We start from the raw sequence: 21,797 nt of genomic DNA, 5'->3' as shown, positions 1-21,797 counted from the left end.
ATTGTTGTATTCGTCGTGTCGGTTTTAAAATTTTGATTTCGGTCAGGTTCAAAGTATTTCCTTCGGAATTTGGTCCGAAAATTTCTTTTATCTCCATGATATGTTAAAGGGTGAAATAGGTTTTGATGCATTGGTATGGTTTTCTTTATGTTTTTTTACGTTTGATTAATATTTAATTGTCAATATGTTAACTTTTATTATTTTTTATTTTCGTTGATATTTATTTATGAATTTTTTTATTTCACTATTTATTTTTTAATGCTTTTTTTGCGAGAAACAGACTATACAAATATACGGGTACATACAAGTACTTGTAAAAAATAAAGATTTTTAACGGGTCGAAAGTTTTTAATAATAAAGGTTAATCCTATGAAGAAACTAAAAGTGAGATGTTTACATTTGGTTACAAAAGACAACTTAAAAAAAGTGTCTTAAAAAAGCACTTCTCAAAACTAGTTTTTTTGGTTTTTTGTTTTTATGCTTATTTAAAAATTTAAATAAAAAACATTTTTTTTGACATTTCCTAACATAAAAACTGCGTCTGTTTTTTTTTTTTTTTTCAAATAAAAACACTTAAAAAATTAAGCTTTAAGGGCTACTTTTAAGTTACAACTTATGTATCCAAACTGACCCTATAATGATGAGTTTGGATGATAAGTTTATGCCTAATTTTAAGGATAATTTCATCCTACTTTTACTGACATTATCCCAATTATGTGTTTAAGGGTATAGATTTAACAATATTTGTGGGGTTCACTGAAAAAATAATAAGAGCTACATAAATTGATAAGTATAAATATTTAAATATGCATTGAGGCAGTGTGTAGCATCTCACTTACTTTTCGATACCAAAAATTTGGACAGATTAACCTACCAAACTTGGTCGGCTAGGCTTGAGAATCGGTTTTGATTTTGAATTCTTGCTTAATTTCAGGCAAATAATGTTTTCATCGGTCATATTACCTGAGGACATCCTTCGATAACGTAACAAATAATGAAATAATAGTACCTTGGATAACGAAACAAACATCCCCTTGGAATTTGATATTTGTGTTCCATTTACACCCTAAGCTTTTCCACTCCTAATAACGACATAGGACAAATGACATATCTATGTTACATCTGATGACGCAGCTCTTCCCCCTTTTTTTTTAATAATTTAATAGTAGTCTCTGTATTTGGTTAAAAAAAAAAACTCCCGTCTTGGTTATTTACACTACAATTTAATCTCGTGTAACATAGAAGAATCCGCAGACATACAACATTATAATAATTACTTGTGAGTTGTGATATCTGTGATACCGCAACCTGTGACATTAATACATTATTAATGGACATTTATACCCTATTACAATTAGTCTATATTCGTCATCGTTTCACGATAATAGTTAACCCAAGTTGTCGTCCATATTCCAACATCATCGCGGCATCTTGAAAAATCGTTCCACTTATACCAAGATCGTACGGGTGGCTCACGTAAATTCAAGAGTCGTTTCATACAACTTCACAGAATTATCAATGCACAAATATTGTTTAAGTTTGAAAATTTGTTATCAAAGTACGTTTCATACCATTTATTTCCATCGATTTTGGCATGTTCGGGAACCAGATTATGGCCCGGCCCCATGCATGCGATACTGGTACATATAAATAGATTGAAATATTAATCATTTCGCATTAAAAAAAATTGATTGGATAACCATTTATATATATATTTAAATATTATAAGTCTATATCACAAAATATTTTCATTTTCCAACAATGTGTACCGATGCAAATTTGATTCAACCATTACATACAAGAATCAATACATGTAAATTGAAACAAAGAAAAGAGTACTGGATGGGCCATCACGTTAATGTTCACACTTATGGCATGCTCAACTCTTTGAAACTTGTCTCACATCGTACAAACCAATATTTTATTGACTTTTTGTGAAACTGTCACGGTTAATTTTATGAGATAGATATATTTCATTCGATCAGATTTATGAAAAAATATTATTTTTTATATCAAAATTATTATTTTTCAAGTTATGTATGGATAAGGTTGATCTGTCTCACGGGTCACAACCGACTTATATTTGATATGGTAGCTACCAATTGTATATTCAAATTATATTTCATTCAAATTTTTCCAAATTTATATAACATAAAATGCACATGATATATGATGAACTTTGTACAACAGATGCCAAAGCATTCCACGTTCCATGTTTCTTTGCAATTCTATTACGAGATTTGACTTTTTTTTTGGAATTTGACAATTTTTTCGATGTCAACGCGTTATAATAAATTGAAAGTACGTTTTCCATGTAAACCAAATAACCAATTGTCAAAATTGATGGGCTAGTTGTATTGGGCCACGGGCTTTTTTATTGAAGATTTCGGGCTTGCATTTGCTAGACCCAATTCACTAGCGCCACAAGGCTCTCGCGGCTTATTAAGCCCACAACGTGGCATCATATTGTCTTAGACACTTTTTTATCATGAGATGAGATGATAAATGTTGTATAATACGAAAATAATAAATCAAAAGATATGGATCGCAAAATGGTGTATAACTCAAATTATTATTGAACTTCAATCAAATACCGAATAAAATAAATATGTGGAAACAATATCTGATCGTTTGAAATGGTAAACAAAATTGTATATTTATAGTTTTAAATTATTATTATTATTAATATTACTTTAGATAGTAAATTATTATTATTATTATTATTATTATATTATTGTTTGAGTTGGACTGTTGGGTAAACTTTTTTTCTGCTCTCTAACAAATGTTAGGTTCTTTCTAAAAAAAAAAAAATTGTTAGGTTCTATTCCACAGTCGATAATATTTTCTCTCTCTTTTTTTGTTATAAAAATATTTAAAAAAATTCGTATATAAAGGATGATAGAAAATTACAACTTGTCACTTTGGGGCCACAACAATTAAACACCTTAAAGATTGTCCCATGCACCATCAGGATCAAAATGTACTCAGTTTGTATTTACTTTGTAATACTCCTTCCGTTCCTTCCTGATTATATAGACCACATTTTGTTTTTTTGTTGGTCTCAATATATAGTTTTACACTATATTTAGTAATATTTTTTATATTATTGTACTAATATATCTTTATTAATTATAACTTGAAAATTATACAACCATTTTTTGAATCCATTAAATAGAGATAAAATGAAAAGTTTGTATATAATTTATATCTGTGTGAAAAAAAAATCAGGACCGTATAATCGGGATGGAGTGAGTACCAACGAACCTTTAAATTCTTAAGTTCAAATCTTATGATTTGTTTTAACGGTTGAATTCAAGCTTATACTACTTTACGTTTAAATCTGATGATATATATTTGTCATATTAACACTATCAAAATTAATCTCATACATCTTATGTAAATTTTTTTAAAAAAAATTAATATCATACGTCTGAGTTGATAATTGATATACACTTTTGGATACACTTTTTGTTTTTTCGCTTACATTTATTGGTCATGGACCATGGTGGAATAAAAATGGTTGAATAAATGTCACACACATTTTTTTTTTGAAACATGTCGCGTATTGTTTGAACAATAGCAAACACAATAATAAAAAATAAAAGCAGCACCTTAATGCTTTATTCTAAAAAATTGTACTATGTTGTTGAGCATTTAAGTTTTTGAATAAAATAATTACTCCGACCATAGACGGTGGGTTAAGAGTCAATTACTTTAGGTGGTATAAATTACTCCCAAAAACTATCTTTTTATTTATTATGATCATTAATACTAATCATAATTTCATTAATATTTATAGTTAATTATTATATTATTAATTATAATCACATGATACACGATATTTTTGTTTTCACATTAGAACTTCCGTAGTGTATAGAGTACGCTTAATTAGGTTCATATCTTAATAATGAGGTGAAATTTGACAATAATTAAGTTTACGAAGTCAAAGTTTTTTAAAATTCCAAAAGTTTGAAACCAAAAAATTGGCAATTCGACTTACACGCTTGATTGTGACCATTCCTTTAGCAAAAAAGTCATCCAAGTACAATCTATGATGAGATTATAATCATCTTATATACAAGTACATTCTTTTTGGCATTATTTGACTGACATTTTCATATATAGCACACAAAAAATATAAAACACAAAATTTAAAACAAAAATAATCGTAAATAAGTTCAAATTTTCGCAAAAACCAAAAACAAAACTAAGTGATCAATCGTAGGACTCATCTAGCTCTTATAATTTTAAATGTTTTAATAATTAATTGAATGGAAGTCTATCGCATAAGATTTCCAAAATATAGAATCATAAGAAAATTGATTTTGCTCGTCCCCACAAATCTCGCCAACATTTATATGTTTTAGAAAAAATACATTGAAAATCAGGTTAAATAAATTCAATTTCATACGTACACACACGTATATCATGTGTGAAGAAATTAAAGATAAATCCGAGAAATTAAAATCTGTGGGCGATGGTGGTTTTAATTTCGGCGGAAAGTTCAAGTAGAGGCAGGAATAACTCAGAATAAGTTCGTTACATTTGAGAAATACATTTTTCGTATATTCGATCTATATAAAAAGTAATATTTTTAATATAAAAATATTTTTTTTTCTGGTTCAAGTCGAATAAATATATGTATCACATTATTAACTTATAGAACCGTCTTTTAAAAGTTTTTGTGTTCAAACTAATTTTACTATAACAAAATAGAAAATATATATTCTCTCCGTCCCACTCATTTAACTTGTGTGTGTTTTCACATAAATTATGAAAGTGTTTGAAAATGTAGATGTTATAAAGAAAATTCTTATCATGTCATTATTTAATGAATATTTTAATAAATAGGTTAAAAAAATTATAAAAGTAGTTAGTGATATTGATTTAATTAGATAATTAGTAAAAGAGTTAGAAAGATAACATTAAATATCGAAATTAGCTTATATAATTTAGATGAATGAAAGAAAAATACGGTCTTAATAGGTAGGACGAAGAATGTAGATGATGAGTTGATAACGGATATTTGCACTCATGTGTTACATCATACATTTGCCCCGTAGGACATAATAAGTAAATGCCTAATGGTGTATAAAACTAAGTTATGATAAAAATGAAAATTATGATTATCACTAGGCCATGGTGTATGGACATGAGTGGTATATCGTATCGTATTGTATTGAAAACCGTATATCGTACTAAAAATTATAGTATATATTGAAATTTCAAATTCATATCGTCACCGTACCGAACATTCCGTATCGTTACCGCATTATACCAAAATTTTCGGTATGCCGAAAATTCGATATTTTTTCAGTACGGTATGCTCAGTATACCGAAAATTAGGTATTTTTTTAAATCCTAAATAGGACCTTAAAATTACGGAATTCCAAGAAGTTGAATTTATTTATGTTTTTTTAAAAAAAACATATTACCTGACCAATATATATATATATATATATATATATAAACTCAATATATAGTTTGGGGTGGTCGGAAACTAAAGAGAATTAAGAATATAATACGATTGATTGTCGGAAATCATGTGATAGATGCATTGACAAATGAGGATTGTTGAGCATTGACGATCGGTGTGTGGTTACAATTTTCAAATTAAACTGTAAAATCATTTAAAATTTTTCCGAAACTCTTTTTTCAACGTTCAATATGATCATAAGTACCAATCAACTCTAAAAATTTATATGTAAGTACGGTGTACCAATGTAAATTGGTATGAGTATAATAATTATAATAACAACTAACGACTCTATTCATAATGTAAGAACAAGCGCATGCAATCATTCATTAAAAAAAAATCAAAAAAGCATTTAAAGGATAAATCTAAAGTTACAAATAAAAATAAGTTCAAATAAATATATAGAATATGCATGTATCTTGTGATACAGATTCATGAATTTATATCCTTGACATGGATCGAATCTATTCATATTTTTAATAAAAAATAATATTATTTACATAAAAAATAATACTTTTTAATTAGTAATTAAGAACGGATGTGATGGATCTCACATATATAAGGAACAATAATAATTATTATATATATGCGTTTATGTGAAGTCAAAAATTAGGGCCATAGTAACAATCCGATTTATGCCTAAATTTTTTCTTTACTAATTAAATATTATTAATGGTGTTATAGTAAGTAACTAATTGTCTCACTACCACCGACCAGGACCATTAATATGTGGCTATAATGATAAATATTAAAGAATCACGGGATTTCTTTTTTTTTTTTTTCCCTATACAATTTAAATATATAAAATCGAGAATTCAAATAATTTTGATAATCCTTTAATTTCAAGTCCATAGTTTGTAGGGTTCTTAAATGAATTGATACAAGGAAGAAGACATTTGTACGTTTAGAATCAAGGGAGAGCATATCACGTTAATTACTCTCATTCTTTTGGTATATATAGTTTTTCAAATATCCTCATATTTTATGGGATAAAAATTTATTATGATGATTGAGATTATACTTGTTAGATCAAAGGCTCAATATAAAAACCAAAGCTATAGTTTTAGTCGAGACGCGGTTGCCATGTAGAACACCATACCAAAGGGTGGATAAACATGAAAGACTGCGTACATTTGAGTGTTAATTGGTCGGAATGTTAAGTTCATGTGTCAGGAAAAGATTAGAATGTGTCACTCTATGTTGCATGTTGGTGTTGTTTCATATCACTAAAAGGGTAACGTCGATGCTACTCTCAGGGTAGTGTCTTGAGAGTGGCGTGACGGATGATGATTGATCAAAATTAATGAACCCCACATAGGACTCGCTGATTTCGATCAATCATGAGGTTACACATTGTGTGCAGGATACTAAAAGATCAATCTCATTTTCTTTGATGTTAGTGATGATATCAATCTTTCTTATTAGGATATAATGTTTCCGTACCATCTCACTTTTATGGATTATGCAACAAATCAAATCAAATCACACGATAACTTGATATAGTCCATTACCAGAATTTCTTAAAATGTAACTTATCTTAATACTTATCTCATCTCACCCAAATACGTTCAACCAAATATCACTGCAATTGAAAATTCGTAAAAAGCTACAAATGATTTGATTGAAAGAATATCACAAGACTAATGTTGTCATTTGCCAACCATTTTTTTTTCCTTTAAAGAAATAAGATACATCACAGTATAAAGTGTTGGAAGAGATATTTTCATGAAATTTATCAAAGAGACTATTACTTTTGCTGCGATTGAATGTGTCAAAACTATGATAGTGGAATTCGGTTCTAATCAATTAATAATTAGTATATAGTTCAGCTGCATGTTACTTCAAGATTTGTACAACCCACACATTTTTGGCTAGTGGAACTTATTTCGAGACAACTTTTTACGGGTTTGCTGCATGAATTTAAATTTAAAATTTTTTTGGAAAAAAAATTTTATAATTAAAAGTTGTTGAAAAAAATTATTAAAGTACATAAATTATTAAGGATAAAATCACCAGCTTGATTAAGAAACGTGATCTCTAATAAATTTGGACAATACATATGATTAATATATAATATAAATTTATATTTATATTTTTAAAATTTAAACGTCTCTTTTCTAGTATATATCAGAATCATTAAAGATTACAAATACGACCACGTTGGGGCATCACAATTTGATTGAAGCTTTTACCTATAACTAAAGGACTTGAATGTTTGGCAACTGTCAATATGTGTGTGTGTTTATATATATAAATTTGATCTCCGCATCCTAGGGTGCGGGACATCTATGTGTAGGGTTAGTCTATGCTACACCGGGAGTGTTTTTCCCTTATTTTAATATCATTAGATAACGTGGGACCCTTATAGTTTTATGAAAATTGACATGTGTGTTGATGATCTAATAGTTGACATTTGACCACATCATGGGGGGAGAAGTACTCCAGGCGTAGCATAGAATAATCTCTATGTGTACCCGTGTTCAAAACAATTCCGATTGCCTTGAAATTTTCACGGTATGATCGTCTCAAAAATTTCCGGTGATCTTCACGATTCCGATTAATTTTTTCTGGAAAAAATTGCAAATTTAGTCCTGTATGTTTGTCATTTTGCGATTTTGGTCCTTTATGTTTTCACATTTCAGTTTTAGTCATGTATGTTCTGATTTTTTGCAATTTCGGTTTTTTTTATTCAAAAATGCTTACGTGACATTGTACACGTCAGCTCCACATCAGCACTGAATTGGTGCCATGTCAGCGCCGCGTCGGAAAAAAGACTAAAATTGCCAAAAAAAATAAAGATAACGGACTAAAACTGAAATCTGAAAATATAAAGTACTGAAATCGCAAAGTAACAAACATACCAAAAAAAACAATTTTCTCATTTTTTGTGTAAGGATGATGTTTTAGTAAAAGTTTTGAAACCCAAACTACAATCAAGGTATTTTAAAAAAAGGAACTCAATGTTTGATACAATAAAAAAAAAAAGAAAAAGAGGAGGCTTTTATTGATTTAACATACTTATTTTATTTAGATTTTCACAAAAGTTGTACAAAAATCTAGAGTTATAAACTATTAGAATCCGTATACCCCTCAAATGCATCAGATTCCGGGGTAGGGTTGGCACCCCGGGGACTCGGCCCATGCCAAAATAAAAGGTCCTCGTGCAGAAGGTTGGGTTTTTTTTACTCGCAGTCTCTATATAAATATAAAAGTTTGGTTTACTTTTTAGGGATTCACGATATTCATAGTACGTAACGTATCAGGTGTAATATTGTAATATCTTCTTTCTCGTGAGTCAATAAGTGACTTGAGCGTAGAAGTGGTCACGAGATGTTTCTTCTGTGCAGGTAACCTGCCATCACCTAAAGGCTTCGATGGAAGGACTCAACCTTTTTTCGATGTTAAATATTTGTATATTTTGATTATTATTATTATTATTATTATTATATCACACATCATTCATCGTAATATTCCAGGACTCAAATGATGACATGTAGTAAGGACAATACTAATTAGATGGATTGTTGTTTGGTCGAGCAATTAGTGAGTGTGCCTCGTAAAGTTGTTGTACCGTCTTATTGATCTACACTCAGCTGCCGCACACAATGTAATTCGATTTTCATTCGGGGATGATTATTTTTCAAAATTTTTATATAATCTGATCAAAGTTATTTTCACAAATTCTCGTTAATTTTTTATTTGGCTAGGTATATTGTGATATTGCAGGGATAACTAAAGATTCTATCGAGGGAATTTAGTGGTTGAAAAACTGTAAACATTTTATAAAATCACGAATAAATAAATATAAGCATGCTCTAACTATACATGATATAAAAAGATATAAATGAAAAACTGGACCGATGTTAGAGAGTCTCGCTGTGTGATTGTCGTATTACCTCCTTATGTGCAGGTTTTATCGATTGAGCATGATTAAAAGATAAAATCCTATTGCTTGCAATAACATATCTAATTATTTTATGTAGTAGCCCGAATCTTAATTAAATTAATCAACTGCCTAAAATATGATTAAGGTTCCTAAGTGGATTTAAGGAGTTGAAATGTGGATTCCAATTAATCGGAAATGGTTCCAAGGGCTTTAAGTTATTAGACAGTTGTAGTGACCCGCATTGTGTTCACCTACTAATCAAGAGCTTAAGCATGCATTTAACTTAATTAAACATTAATCAGAAATAATCAGCGGAAAAAATAAACGAATTCAATTCCAAGGAAAGGAATCTGTAAATACTGTTATACAACCATATCGAATAAAGTGTCTCTACCCAAATACATCAACACTGAAAGCTTAAACAACTAACTCTGCTGGCAACCTGTAGTCTAAGACCTCCTGGAATCACCCGCCTCATCCAATCGCAAACCTGCCCCCAAGAGATAGGGTGTCCAGAAACAACTGTACGAGAACGTGAGCATAAAACGCTCAGTACGAGAGTATGAGTATACAATATTATATGTGCATGTATGCAAGTGTATGAGTACCAAGACACAAGGTCAAGAATATTTGATCAAGAACAGACTTGGGCCCGGGATAGGTAGCATGTTGTGTTGTCGCTTCAGGAGTTGACCTACATACCCAACTGATGGTGACCTGACATAAGTCTACGTGTCCAACCAATATTGGTGACTTGACACGAGTTTATATGTCCAACCAATACGCAGTATAATAACATGATAGGTATATGCAAATAAAATCATGTCATATAATCAAATAAACCATGCAAACACATAATACATGCATACTCAGTCAGAGTATCTTGAACAGTACTATCGTACCTTTGATAACTAGGCAAGATATACCAGCTCTACTGTCCAAGCCTATAGTCCGCACTACAATGCAAAATACTCATGCATCATAATATTATTCTAAAAGCCTTAACTAAGCTATAACATACTCATTATTTACTATAAGGAGCTAGAGCTATACCTGCGTTCATCGTCAGCCCGTTGATGACGTCTTCCTCAGAACTTGGGCACCTCTTCGCCGCAACTCCGGAGCAATTTTTCAACACCCGGACCAAGCCTAGGAAGGCTAGAAATCACCTAGAAGGCCTAAAGGCCGAGAGAGAAGCTGAGTAAATGGTGTGAGAAATGAAGAGCTCGGATGACCTATTTATAGGCGAAGATCGAACACTCCGATCGGGGGTTTTGACGCTCCGATCTTTGCATGCAGACCACGTCACTGCATGCACAGTTCGGACGCTCTGATCCCTACTTCGAAGGCTCCGAACTGCTACGTGTTCGATATGACTTGACACCTCACCAGCTGCAGCCTGCATGGCCTAACTAAGATCGAACGCTTCGATCCTGGTTTGGACGCTACGATCTCTCACTAGCCTTCGATCCAGCATTTGTGCCTCCAAAGGGTTCGGACCCTCCGATCTTGGGTTCGGACCCTCCGAACTGTCTTTGTCAAAAATCCAAAAATTGTTCAATTGAATCCAAATTAAGTCTCTAATCAAGCTTAATCATTTTTATTTAATTAAACTTGTAAAATGAAACCGGATCATTACAACAGTTCAGAAGCACCAAACTGTTCGAAAGCTCATGTTGAATATCAGATGTACCGAGCAATTCGGAAAAAGCTCTGAAATGCAGATCGGAAGCTCCAATCTCTTTGTACAGTTATTCGATGGGGTTGTATAACATTTGGCTACACTTGATTTCAGTATCGGATGTATTCCACCAGGTTTTTAATTGTATCATTTTAAGTTTCTCATGTTTTTATTGATTATTGTTTTAAAATATTTATTGTATGTTTAAGCTTTGATAGTTAGTGATTCCAAAATGAATCACTACACCATGTCTATGTATACACAAAGATTAGTATCAAACCTAAGATATGTTACCAAAAGGAAATATATCTTGTAGTTAGGAAAATAAACTATCTACAAATTTGATAAGAGCATATGTGTTGTAAAATATCACTCTTATATGTCTCTTATGTATAACATAATATGATCTACAAGAAGTAATAACTTAATTAAGTGTGTACTAAATAATATCAAAAATCAAATAATAAAAATATCATATTTGGTCATAAAATAAAACAATGACCAATGAAAATAATTTATATAATAAAATACAAGACATATATTATAAACGTCGATTTCTTTCACACATTAAGTTCTATGTTTTTTCATCTTCTTGGTTGGTACGTAATATTATTGTACCGATGACATTTGAAATTAATTACCCATAAATGTTTTGGTAGATTACGGGCAAGAGTAACACTCTTGTGAGACGGTCTCATCCGTGAGACGGGTCAATTCTACCCATATTTATAATAATAAGTAATACTTTTGACATAAATTGTAATACTTTTTAGTGGATAACCCATATAAAAAATTCGTCTCATAAATATGACCCTTGAGACCGTCTCATAGAAGTTTTTGCCTACGGGCAAAACTTATTTTTCCTCACTCACGATGTTTATAAGATATGACGATCATCTGTCAAGATACTGCGGTATTATTTTCTTCTATCTCTAAATAGTAAAACGAATAATATCACATCAAATTTAATTTGAGTTCATTATGTTACGTTTATGAATTCTCTTTATCAAGAGAATTAAGTGTGTGCGCGCTTATGCATGCTAACTAATTGGGATACACAATGGTGAAAATATATTGTGACATGACACTAAAGAGTCTCAAGTTTATTTTAATAATAATAATAATATAATTATAAAGTTCAGATATACAAGACTAATTTGTCTACTTTTTCACTGTAGAACAAGCGACTGTTCACGTTCACTTTCTCAAATTGGGTTAATTACCCATTGACTTAATCAATTAGTTTTTCATAACAACATCCAAATTTGGTTCTGGAAAACAAATTAGTCAAACAAGCCAATTTCCTGCTTTATCCAAGTTCAACTTTTATACTCATGATCAATCGAGCCACCCGTTTCGCTTCACAGCTAGATCCTCCTCGGGTCTACACGAACCATTTCGGCTCTACGGTGAAACGATCTCATGATCAAGGTTCGAACATAGACCATTCTCGTCGAATTATATTAGCAATGTTGTTGTCATGATATTATTATTATATATGTGAACAGAGGACTAGAACCTGACATATTTTATATATATATTTTTATTATTTTGAACACACATATATATGTCACTAGAAGTGAGGTATTAAAACCTAATTTTGCGTTCTTTGGAGTGCAACCAAATGTCAAACCAAGCGTTAATCTAATATAAAGCACACCTTTATGATCAAACTTCAAAGTCACATAGTTTGACCTTTTGAGCCTTTGAAATTAATATGGGTATGTGGACGGAGGCCCGATTAAGCTTGTATTATGGACCATACGTGGATATGAAATGTGGCCCCAGGCCCGAAATTAAATATCTCCTCTTCAAATAAACAATCAATCATTTTTTTCCCCTATTTTTTTTTAGTTTTTGTTTATTGTTTAACAATTAACATTGCAAATAAATACCTGGTCGTCCCAAAAGATATAAATTCATAATGAAAATGACCAAAAACAAACACATAAAAATAGGCGCACATTTTTAGGAATAGAATAAATTTATACATGCATGAATATTCCACACTTAAGTAATGTTTATAAAATTATATTTTTGAAACATTAAATCATATTTGAGTTTTTTTTTAATTTAATTTAATCTTCCGAATGAAATGAATTTTAGATTGTATTTATTATATGGACGGAGGCGAGCTAAATATATAGCTAGGTTAGGCATGAGTAGTGTTAAGTGTCTTGTCAATGGAATATTGGAAGCGGGTCGGTGCTATGCAATTCTCCTAAAATTCCATCAATAAAACAAAATTATACTTTATTAATTTGTAACCGTCCAAACTTTCCAATCAAGTCATACCAATGTCTACGTGGCACAACACTTTGCTTATGGACTAGGAAACTAAATAAGTACCCACAACCACGCCCCTAATCGCATTATATTCTTGTCAACACCTTCTCGGGTTCGGGTTTGGGTTAGCTTGTCGTAATAAAGTTTACTTATATGATTTGTATCTTATTACGTTAGTTTGAAAGTTTAATTTCTTCAGTGTGCATCTATACGTGTTTGATGAAAGAAATGTCACACGTCACGTTGGTACAGAAAGATAATGACTAAAACCGCTAAAACAAAAATATAGGACCAAGACTGAAATTCGACATGAAAACGTCATTATCAGGATCGGGATAAACAATAGTACAAATTAAAGCTCACTATTTCAATACGTAAAAGCTACAAATTAGCTAATACTTACAATTTCCATACGAATGAATTGTATGTTGGACGAAGAGTGTAATGTCATATATACAAACGCAGGTCCATACGCATCATCTGTAATTTTGTGGACCGTAGGGTGGTAAACGAAACCAGTAATTTTTGGGGACAAAAAAAAAAATAAAATTATATACAAAATTTCAATTTAAATTTTTTTGGCATATGGGGCCCGATCTTTTGTTAATGACATCCAATTAAAATTATTAAATTTATCCGGTGCCAAGGTTTTTGTTAATTATTTTTCTTGCGGTGGCTCGGAAGGGACAATTGGAACCCACAAATCCGTCGACGAGATGAAGATACGTCTTGAGATCGTGACACGTGGCAATGTTGTTGAAGCCACTCAAGTACGGCGAGTCGCGGCTGCTCAGCCGCAGCTCGCAGCCAACATCGGCGTAGACCCATTGCATATCCTCCACCAGCTTCTGAACCCATCCGCCGAGACCAGCGGCGGTGCTGTTGGCCGGGAAGTTGTCCGAAAACCGATTCTGTTCGTTGTTTTCGATGACGAATCCGGGGACTTTGGTGATGAGATCGTCGGAGTTGACAATGCGCAAGATTTTGGTGCCTTGGTTCTCCAGCTCGCACCTGAAGCTCCAGTTCCCGACTCTGGGACCCGCGAAGGAGATCACGGTGACGAGGGGAGAGTTTCCGAACGTGTTCTTGATGTCGTAGGCGGCGACAGTAGCCAGCGCCGCCCCTAGTGAGTGGCCGGTGATGGTGAAGCTCAATGGCTCGTTCCCGTACTTTTCCAGGATTCTTGATATCTCCTGTTTCAGTTGAGTCTGCAAACTTGGCCGGTTTTCAAACGCGGAGGTGTATAAACTCAAGAATCCACTCTCCACCATCGGAACTTCCGAATCATCGGGATCGCCGGAATGATCGGCGGCGGCTCCGGACAGCGGAGTTAAGGTTGCCCTCAGATTCTCCAGCCACTCGAGACAAGTGACGGTGCCACGCAAAGCAATGACCACGTCCCGTCTCCCGAGCCTGGCAATCTCTTTCTTGTTCTGGCAAACGGCCACGTAACCGATCCAGCTGGATTGCATGGCCATCCACGTGGGCATCCATCGGGGCAATCGTATCCCAGAGTTTGCGGTCAGATTCCTGCAAACTCTGTAACCCGTCTCACAAAAGCCCGACTCGTTGAGCAGCTCCCTTTTGGGGTAACGACAAGTGGCGTAAAAGGGAGACGAGATGTCGAAATTGTAGGACTGGTAAGTGGCCTGGATGAAGTTACCGTAGCGAATGATCTCGCGTCGCAAGTTGTCGTCGAGGGGGTCGAGTAGGCCTTCCCAGTTCTTGATCCCTTGGTACTCCATCCACCTCTTGCTCACCTTGGGTGGTTCCATCGAAAAGTTGTTGGATCCATCGATACGGTCGAGAAAGCCGCATTTTATGCAACTTTTCGGGGTTCTAAGAGCAACGTTTGTGGGTCTTGTATTAATGGCAATGGGGGGTTCGAATTGTTGAGGTGTGACGCTGGATGAGGTGCATGGCCGTACGCATTTAATGGTCGAAATCGATATCCGCATGCTTTATTTTTGGTGGCAAATGTGGTGTTATTGGTCGAAATAGGGCAGAGTAGTGGGGTGAGATATTATTCAATTCATGTGTGGGACTTTTGAATTTTTTGCAAGAAAATAGGGAGCTTGGGATTGGCCTTTTATAATGGCACTAAAGGGTGCGTGGAATGAGCAAAATAGTAGGAACGCAAACTTAGGTCACATTATTAGATTCGTATTTTTTTTAATTGATGGTGACATTTTATACCTATTCATATTTTGATGTAGAAATTTAATCCATTCCGTATATTATGATTTCGATTTGCAGTTTGCATACGCGGATATACATATATATACGAGGAACCACGTCAGAAAATTGCTTCAGACTCTGGAATTTTATTGTTGTTGTTTTTCAAGACACTATTAAAATAAATATTAATAGGAAAACAATTTTATTCAAATCATTCTGTATGTGGACGGGTGGTGGAGCAGTTGTCAGACGGGTCAATCCATGATTAGAACTGTCAAAGAGGGCCAGTGGGGTGGGGCGGCCCACAACTCATCATAACCCACATTAGGCGGTAAAAAGGGCCGGTCCACTTTTTAGACTGGTTGATAAAACAGCAACCCAACTCACCTATTTTAGGTGGCGGGACAGGCCAATCCGGCATACTCACGTGTAAATTGACAGATTTTTGTGGGCCAATTTACAATCCATCATTAGGCGAGGCGGAGCGGGCCGACCCACTTTTTAAGCGGGTTGGGCCAACCCGACGGACCTAGCCCATTTGGACACTAAAACTCACCGTTTGGTAGGTCGAGGGCGGGCCGGCCCATCATCCCAGCGGGATGGAGATTCTCAACCCAACCCAATCCAAGATGAGTTGCGGGTTAGTCGAAAGGCACGTGGGTTGGCTCACTATAAATAAAAATCATTATAATTAATTATAAGTTTCATTACATAAATAAATATTAATAGGACATATTGATAAAATTTTTAATTATTGATTTCATACTTGTAAATTTTATACAAAATAATTAATATAAAAAAAATTCACAACTTTTATTTTAAAAAATAGATATATCACCATAGAGTTAAAAAAAAATTCACCAAACTCGCTGTGGCCCGCCTTTAGTTAGGTTGAAAAATTTTTAACATAACCCACTTAATTGTGTGATTGGGTGGACTGATCCGACGGGCCTAACTCAAATTGACGGCTCTAAGCTTGTATTAACTTTTTTTCTTTTAAATGAGTTATTAAAATTTTTAGAAAAAACATGTACTTAAGAATTAGTAGGAATACAGGGGTTTTCATTGAATTAGTTGGGGCAGGGTGCTGAAATTATTTTTCAAATAAATATTTTTTTAATAGAATAAGGAAAAAGGAGAAGAGGTTAAAAAGAGTTGAGAACATCAATTGCATCTTCCGTCCCTCTTTGGCTTCCTCGTCCGTACATGTTTTTAGGTATATTTGTGTTCAAATTTAAATACACATGGAGTTAACAGTTATATAGGGCTTTCAAAAATCTCGTGATTTTACGGGAGTAATTTATGCAATTAACTCATTATGTCTTCTAAAAACTCTAAATGTAAAGGAGAGATTAATCACAATAAAAGTTTATAGTCATTGGAAGATTTTCACCTATTACTCGTCTAGCTATTTGCCATTTCATTTATCCGTTATGAATGTTTAGTAGAAGTATTCCGGATTCTCAACAAGACAACAACAACAATTGCAGCAGCAACAATAAACAAGTTGAGGTGAGAGATTCTCTCTATCCGCAAGACGAAATTTCCCGTTATAAGTGCTAAACGTTAGCGGCAATCGTCTCTAAGATACAACGACTTCTGAACGTGATATAGCAGCACAACAAATACCTCAAACTTCAACGAACGAAAATATGCAGCAACTTTATTTTTGTGAGAGATAGGGAGATTTTGCAGAATATATGTTATCAGATTGTTACTTACGTTATTATGCATATATAGATCAGTATTTATGATGACTGATGTATAAAGACATGTCTCTTAGTCGAAGAACACAACCCACAGCGAAAAAAGCCCATGAAAAGGAACAACTTTTCGGAAAAGCAGACGTCTCGCTCGAGCGCCCGATCACGCGCTCGAGCGAGAAGCTTTCTGTCTCGGCATGGCCAGACATCTGGCTCGAGCGCAGGAACACGCGCTCGAGCGAGAAGCTTTCTGGTCTCGAAAACTTCAGTCACGTTCGAGCGAGAAGTTTTCTGTCTTGAAAACATTTGCTCTCCTATTTTTCCGCTAGAGGTGTGGTGTAACTTAATTAACTTTTGTTCAAAAAGTATTAATAATAAGATCATTAGACTCCACCCCAACGCACCGCGCCTACCGCGCACGTGTGTTAGTTGCATTTACTAGCATCTTGCCCCTTTACAAAACATATGTGACCTAAGTATCCAATCTCATAATTCAAAGTTGGATTATATAAATAGACAAATATATTGGAGTTGTTCTAATGTGGGACAAGTCTTTTTCTCCCTTCAATTCATTAAGACAAGTATTTCCATCCAATTCATTCACCAAATTCAAATTTTTTCAACAATGAATATATGCTAGTATTTGGGAGAGCTTTTAGGAAGCACTTTTCATATTTTCCTTCATAAAATTTCTCTCTCAAATACTATGTATGTATGAATGTTTGAAAATACGTTAAATCTTTCCATTCATTTTCTCTTATATAAATACTTATGTCCATTTTCCAAGCTGTCGAGGATGTGTTACTTATGTCCTTTTTATCAACATTACTCCCAAAATATATATTCCGAAAAATATAATGAAAGAGTTTTTTACAAATTCATCAAAAATTAATGTTAACGACTATCCAAAACAACCAAACCGACTTATATTTCTAGCATTTTATTATGTATCAAAGACAAAGTATCAGTAAAATTAAAATGATAATAATTTAACGTGAGTTTTAGTTAAATCTATTATTTAAAAAAATTAATGTTTTGTATGGATGGAAAATATTAAAAAAAAAAACGTAATGGTGACTTTATTTTTTTAAAGAGCTTATAAGCTTTTAAAATTTGTTTGATAATTATTTTTAAATACCTTATAAACGGTCAAAATAAGTTCTTTTAAAAAATAAGAGGGTGACTTTACTTTAAAGGGAAAAAAAAAATCTTATTTTTACATTTTATTTCTCCAAAATATCCCGCGCGCATATGTTTAAAAATGTCCACTATGTCCTCCACTCATAAATATTATTTTAAATTAATTTCAAAATAATATCAATTTTATAAATTAAAAAATAAAATAATTTTTACTTTTTTTAAATATAAGTTTCTTCTAAAACTATTTGTGTATATATATATATATATATAAATATTTACATTACCTTTATAACATTATATTTTGATGATAAGTTTGACAACAAAATAATTTTATTATATCAAATATATCAACATCTTAAACATTGTGAATTGATTGGTAAGAGGCTCGGGGGCCAATGCTAATGTCAGAGATTGGGAAAACATAAATTATTTTGGCTGTTTTTTAATAATTGGAAGAATAATTAATAGTAATATCTCCTTATATATAAAGAATCTTTTTCTTAGACACCATCTTTTCATTTGTCGAAATTACCTTATGTGATATATATTACACTTTTATTTTTATTTGATTTTTTTTTCAAATTTTGATATTTTAAATTTTCATATATTTCTCAACTAAACATTATAGATAAAATAAATTAATAAATAAATTTTAAATTTATTTTTATATTATTTTGTAAATGAAAAAAAAATAAATTTAAATATTATCGAAAAAATAATATTTATACATAACATACAATATTAAATATATTATATAATTTTAATAATTAATAATTAATGATGTGTAAACTTGCTTGCCATATTTATAAATAATAAAATAATTAGATGGACGGAGAGTGGGGGATGATTAGGGTCCATATTTTACTATGGCAAGATAAACGTAGTTTTCAATGTCACATGGCTCTTCGTCCTTACACCGAGGAACAAATATTTTAGGCTTTCGCTTGGATGAAAGTATTTCAAATCAATGGATTTCAAATGCATTTTTGTTGTTTAGAAAAGTAGCACCACAAACATCAAATCCACTTCTTTTATGTTTATATGTTAATTCATGGTAGTTATGATGGATTTCAAGTTCATCCAATAAAGTGATGATTTAGAATTTTTTTTACTCCATCTAAGTAATGTGTAAAAAATTAAGCTATGAATTTGAGATTTATCTATGTTTCATAGTTAACATTAAAATTATAATCGAAATCCATGGATTTGAAATACTTCAATCCAAAAGCAACCTTAGATTTTTTAGCGATGTGCGTACGCAATGCGGGTATATAATATACAAATATTATTTATTATGTAAATAAAATTTATTTTTCAAAAATTTGTTTTACATATAAATTTTTATGTTGATGATAGTTAAATATATTAAAAAATTATCACTAATTAAACTTTAGAATTAAAGAAAGAACGTGGAGAAAGATTTGTGAGATGTGTTAAAAATACTAATAAGTATTTAAAATGAAATCTCTATTTGTCTAAATGGTCGAGAACAAATTGAAAATATTTTAAGGTTATATATGAAATTCGATATTGTGTAACTATGTCGGATCAAAACATTTGTTATATGGTTATGAAATTTTATACGATAGTAAGATAAGTTTATTAATTCTTATTAGTTTACAGTTACGTATAGTCATCATGCGCTCCCATAAAAGGGCAAAAAAAAATTTATAGAGAAAAGGCACAATTTAAAACTCATGTAATAGCAAAAACATTCCGCACCACACCCCACTACTGTAATCAAACAAAAAAATTCATATTTATATTTATTTCATATTTATTCGATTATTTACGTTTTTTTTTTTTTGGCTTACCGTGATTTTCCATTTTTTTTCTTATTTGTATTGTGAAGTTTTGTAGTTTGATCAGTAATTATTGTTGGTGTTAATGGTACAGTTAAAGTATTTTTTTTTTTTCAAATCGAACAACATTCTGAACGTCATATATTGATCATACTCTTAGCTAAGCAGTAATTGCACCTTAACTTCCTAACTTAGGTGGAACTTGTTCTTTTATTAAAATTAATAATTAGTGATGTTAGTGCAATTAAATATTTTTAATTATATAACAATCCAAATGTCATGTGTTGATCGTTCCTCTGTCAGAATAATTATCGCAGCCTACCACTCTTGTTTTACAATTTTGCTTAAATTAAAATCATCGTGCAAACAAGTTTTTTTCTCGCCATTGTTCTAGTTATGTTTGAAGGCTAGAATACTTAATTTTAAAAGTTCAAAGTACTGTGACGTTCCATGATCATAGATGTCTTAATTTTATTTAATCCCCGAAAACCTTACAATTCGAAATTCTAACAACCAATTTGAATAATATGAAAATTAAGTCAACTAAACCCAACTATGTCTTTATAAACAGTTTAGTTAAAAGCATAATTGTGGTGCTTCATACGATCCGTTGACTTTACAAGTGAAAACATAACCGTTTCGGGATTAAGCTCACACAAGCAAGAATGGCATTACTGCCATTACACTCTTTAACAATTATTTTGAATTTATTTTATCTTTATAACAAATTCAATATTTCCAGAAAATTCACCACACGCACAGCAACAAGAACACAATCCCAAAAATTGTATAAAACCAACACACAGAGCAATCATCAAACCCACGCGAAATCGATTTAAACAACACAAATATTTACGTGGTTCGGCAATGAATTTGCCTACATTCACGGGAGATCAACACAACACTTTTTATTAATTACTAACAAGAAGATAAATCGAAGCCCAAAAACAGAGCTTTTACAATTCAGATCAGACCAACTCTAATGCTAGATACAAACTAAATTCAAGACTCAAATCTTTGAATTCTCTCCTCACAATTTGCGCCTCAGTTCTCTCTCTCAATTCTCTTTCTTCTTCTCTCTCGAAATCGTTTCTGAAGGTTGAAGAATCAATTGTTTCTGTTATGCTTCCATCTACTTATATAGTGAAAACCACCGACTTTTTTCTTCGGCTTTTAGATCGATAAATTGCTCGGCCCATTCTTCAGTCAACATGGCCCAACTCGATAAACCTCTAACATCAATCTGATCTGTTCTCATACTTTAATCTGCCCTTAAGCTTCACTATCAGCTTTGCGAAAAATCCATCTGACTTCTGACCAAGTCCCAGTATTCGAACAATCCATCTGTCTGAAGAACTTATCTGCCCATATTACTTCGATCTGATCTCAGTAATTGATGACCCCTAAAGTCATCTGATCACTGAGCTCATCTGATCTCTACTATTTGATCTGATCTCTTATCTTTTTCAGTCAAGCTGATAGAAGCACACGTCAACAATATACCTCACCTGAGTCTTACGTACATGCGGGCTCGTACCTGAGGTGAGTCTCACGAGTTAGTCGACTCAGGATTCATACTCGAAGGAAGCCCCAAAATAATTTTTATATGTAATATTGCTTCAAATATATATCTAGAACAAAATTT

At 32.3% G+C, this 21,797-nt stretch overlaps 1 protein-coding gene across 1 annotated transcript; it reads right to left on the bottom strand.

Moving 5' to 3' along the window:
• Window positions 1-13,767: 13,767 nt before the first annotated feature.
• On the bottom strand, window positions 13,768-15,184 carry LOC140867496 (phospholipase A(1) DAD1, chloroplastic). Its single transcript, XM_073272566.1, has one exon. It carries the CDS (start codon window positions 15,102-15,104, stop codon window positions 13,962-13,964), a length of 1,143 nt encoding a protein of 380 aa, XP_073128667.1. The 5' UTR covers window positions 15,105-15,184; the 3' UTR covers window positions 13,768-13,961.
• Window positions 15,185-21,797: the final 6,613 nt, after the last annotated feature.

The sequence above is a fragment of the Henckelia pumila genome, chromosome 4 (assembly GCF_033568475.1).
Source record: "Henckelia pumila isolate YLH828 chromosome 4, ASM3356847v2, whole genome shotgun sequence".
Classification (NCBI taxonomy): domain Eukaryota; kingdom Viridiplantae; phylum Streptophyta; class Magnoliopsida; order Lamiales; family Gesneriaceae; genus Henckelia; species Henckelia pumila.
Note: the sequence above shows the minus strand (reverse complement) of the source record. Positions and strands in the feature narration are given on the sequence as shown.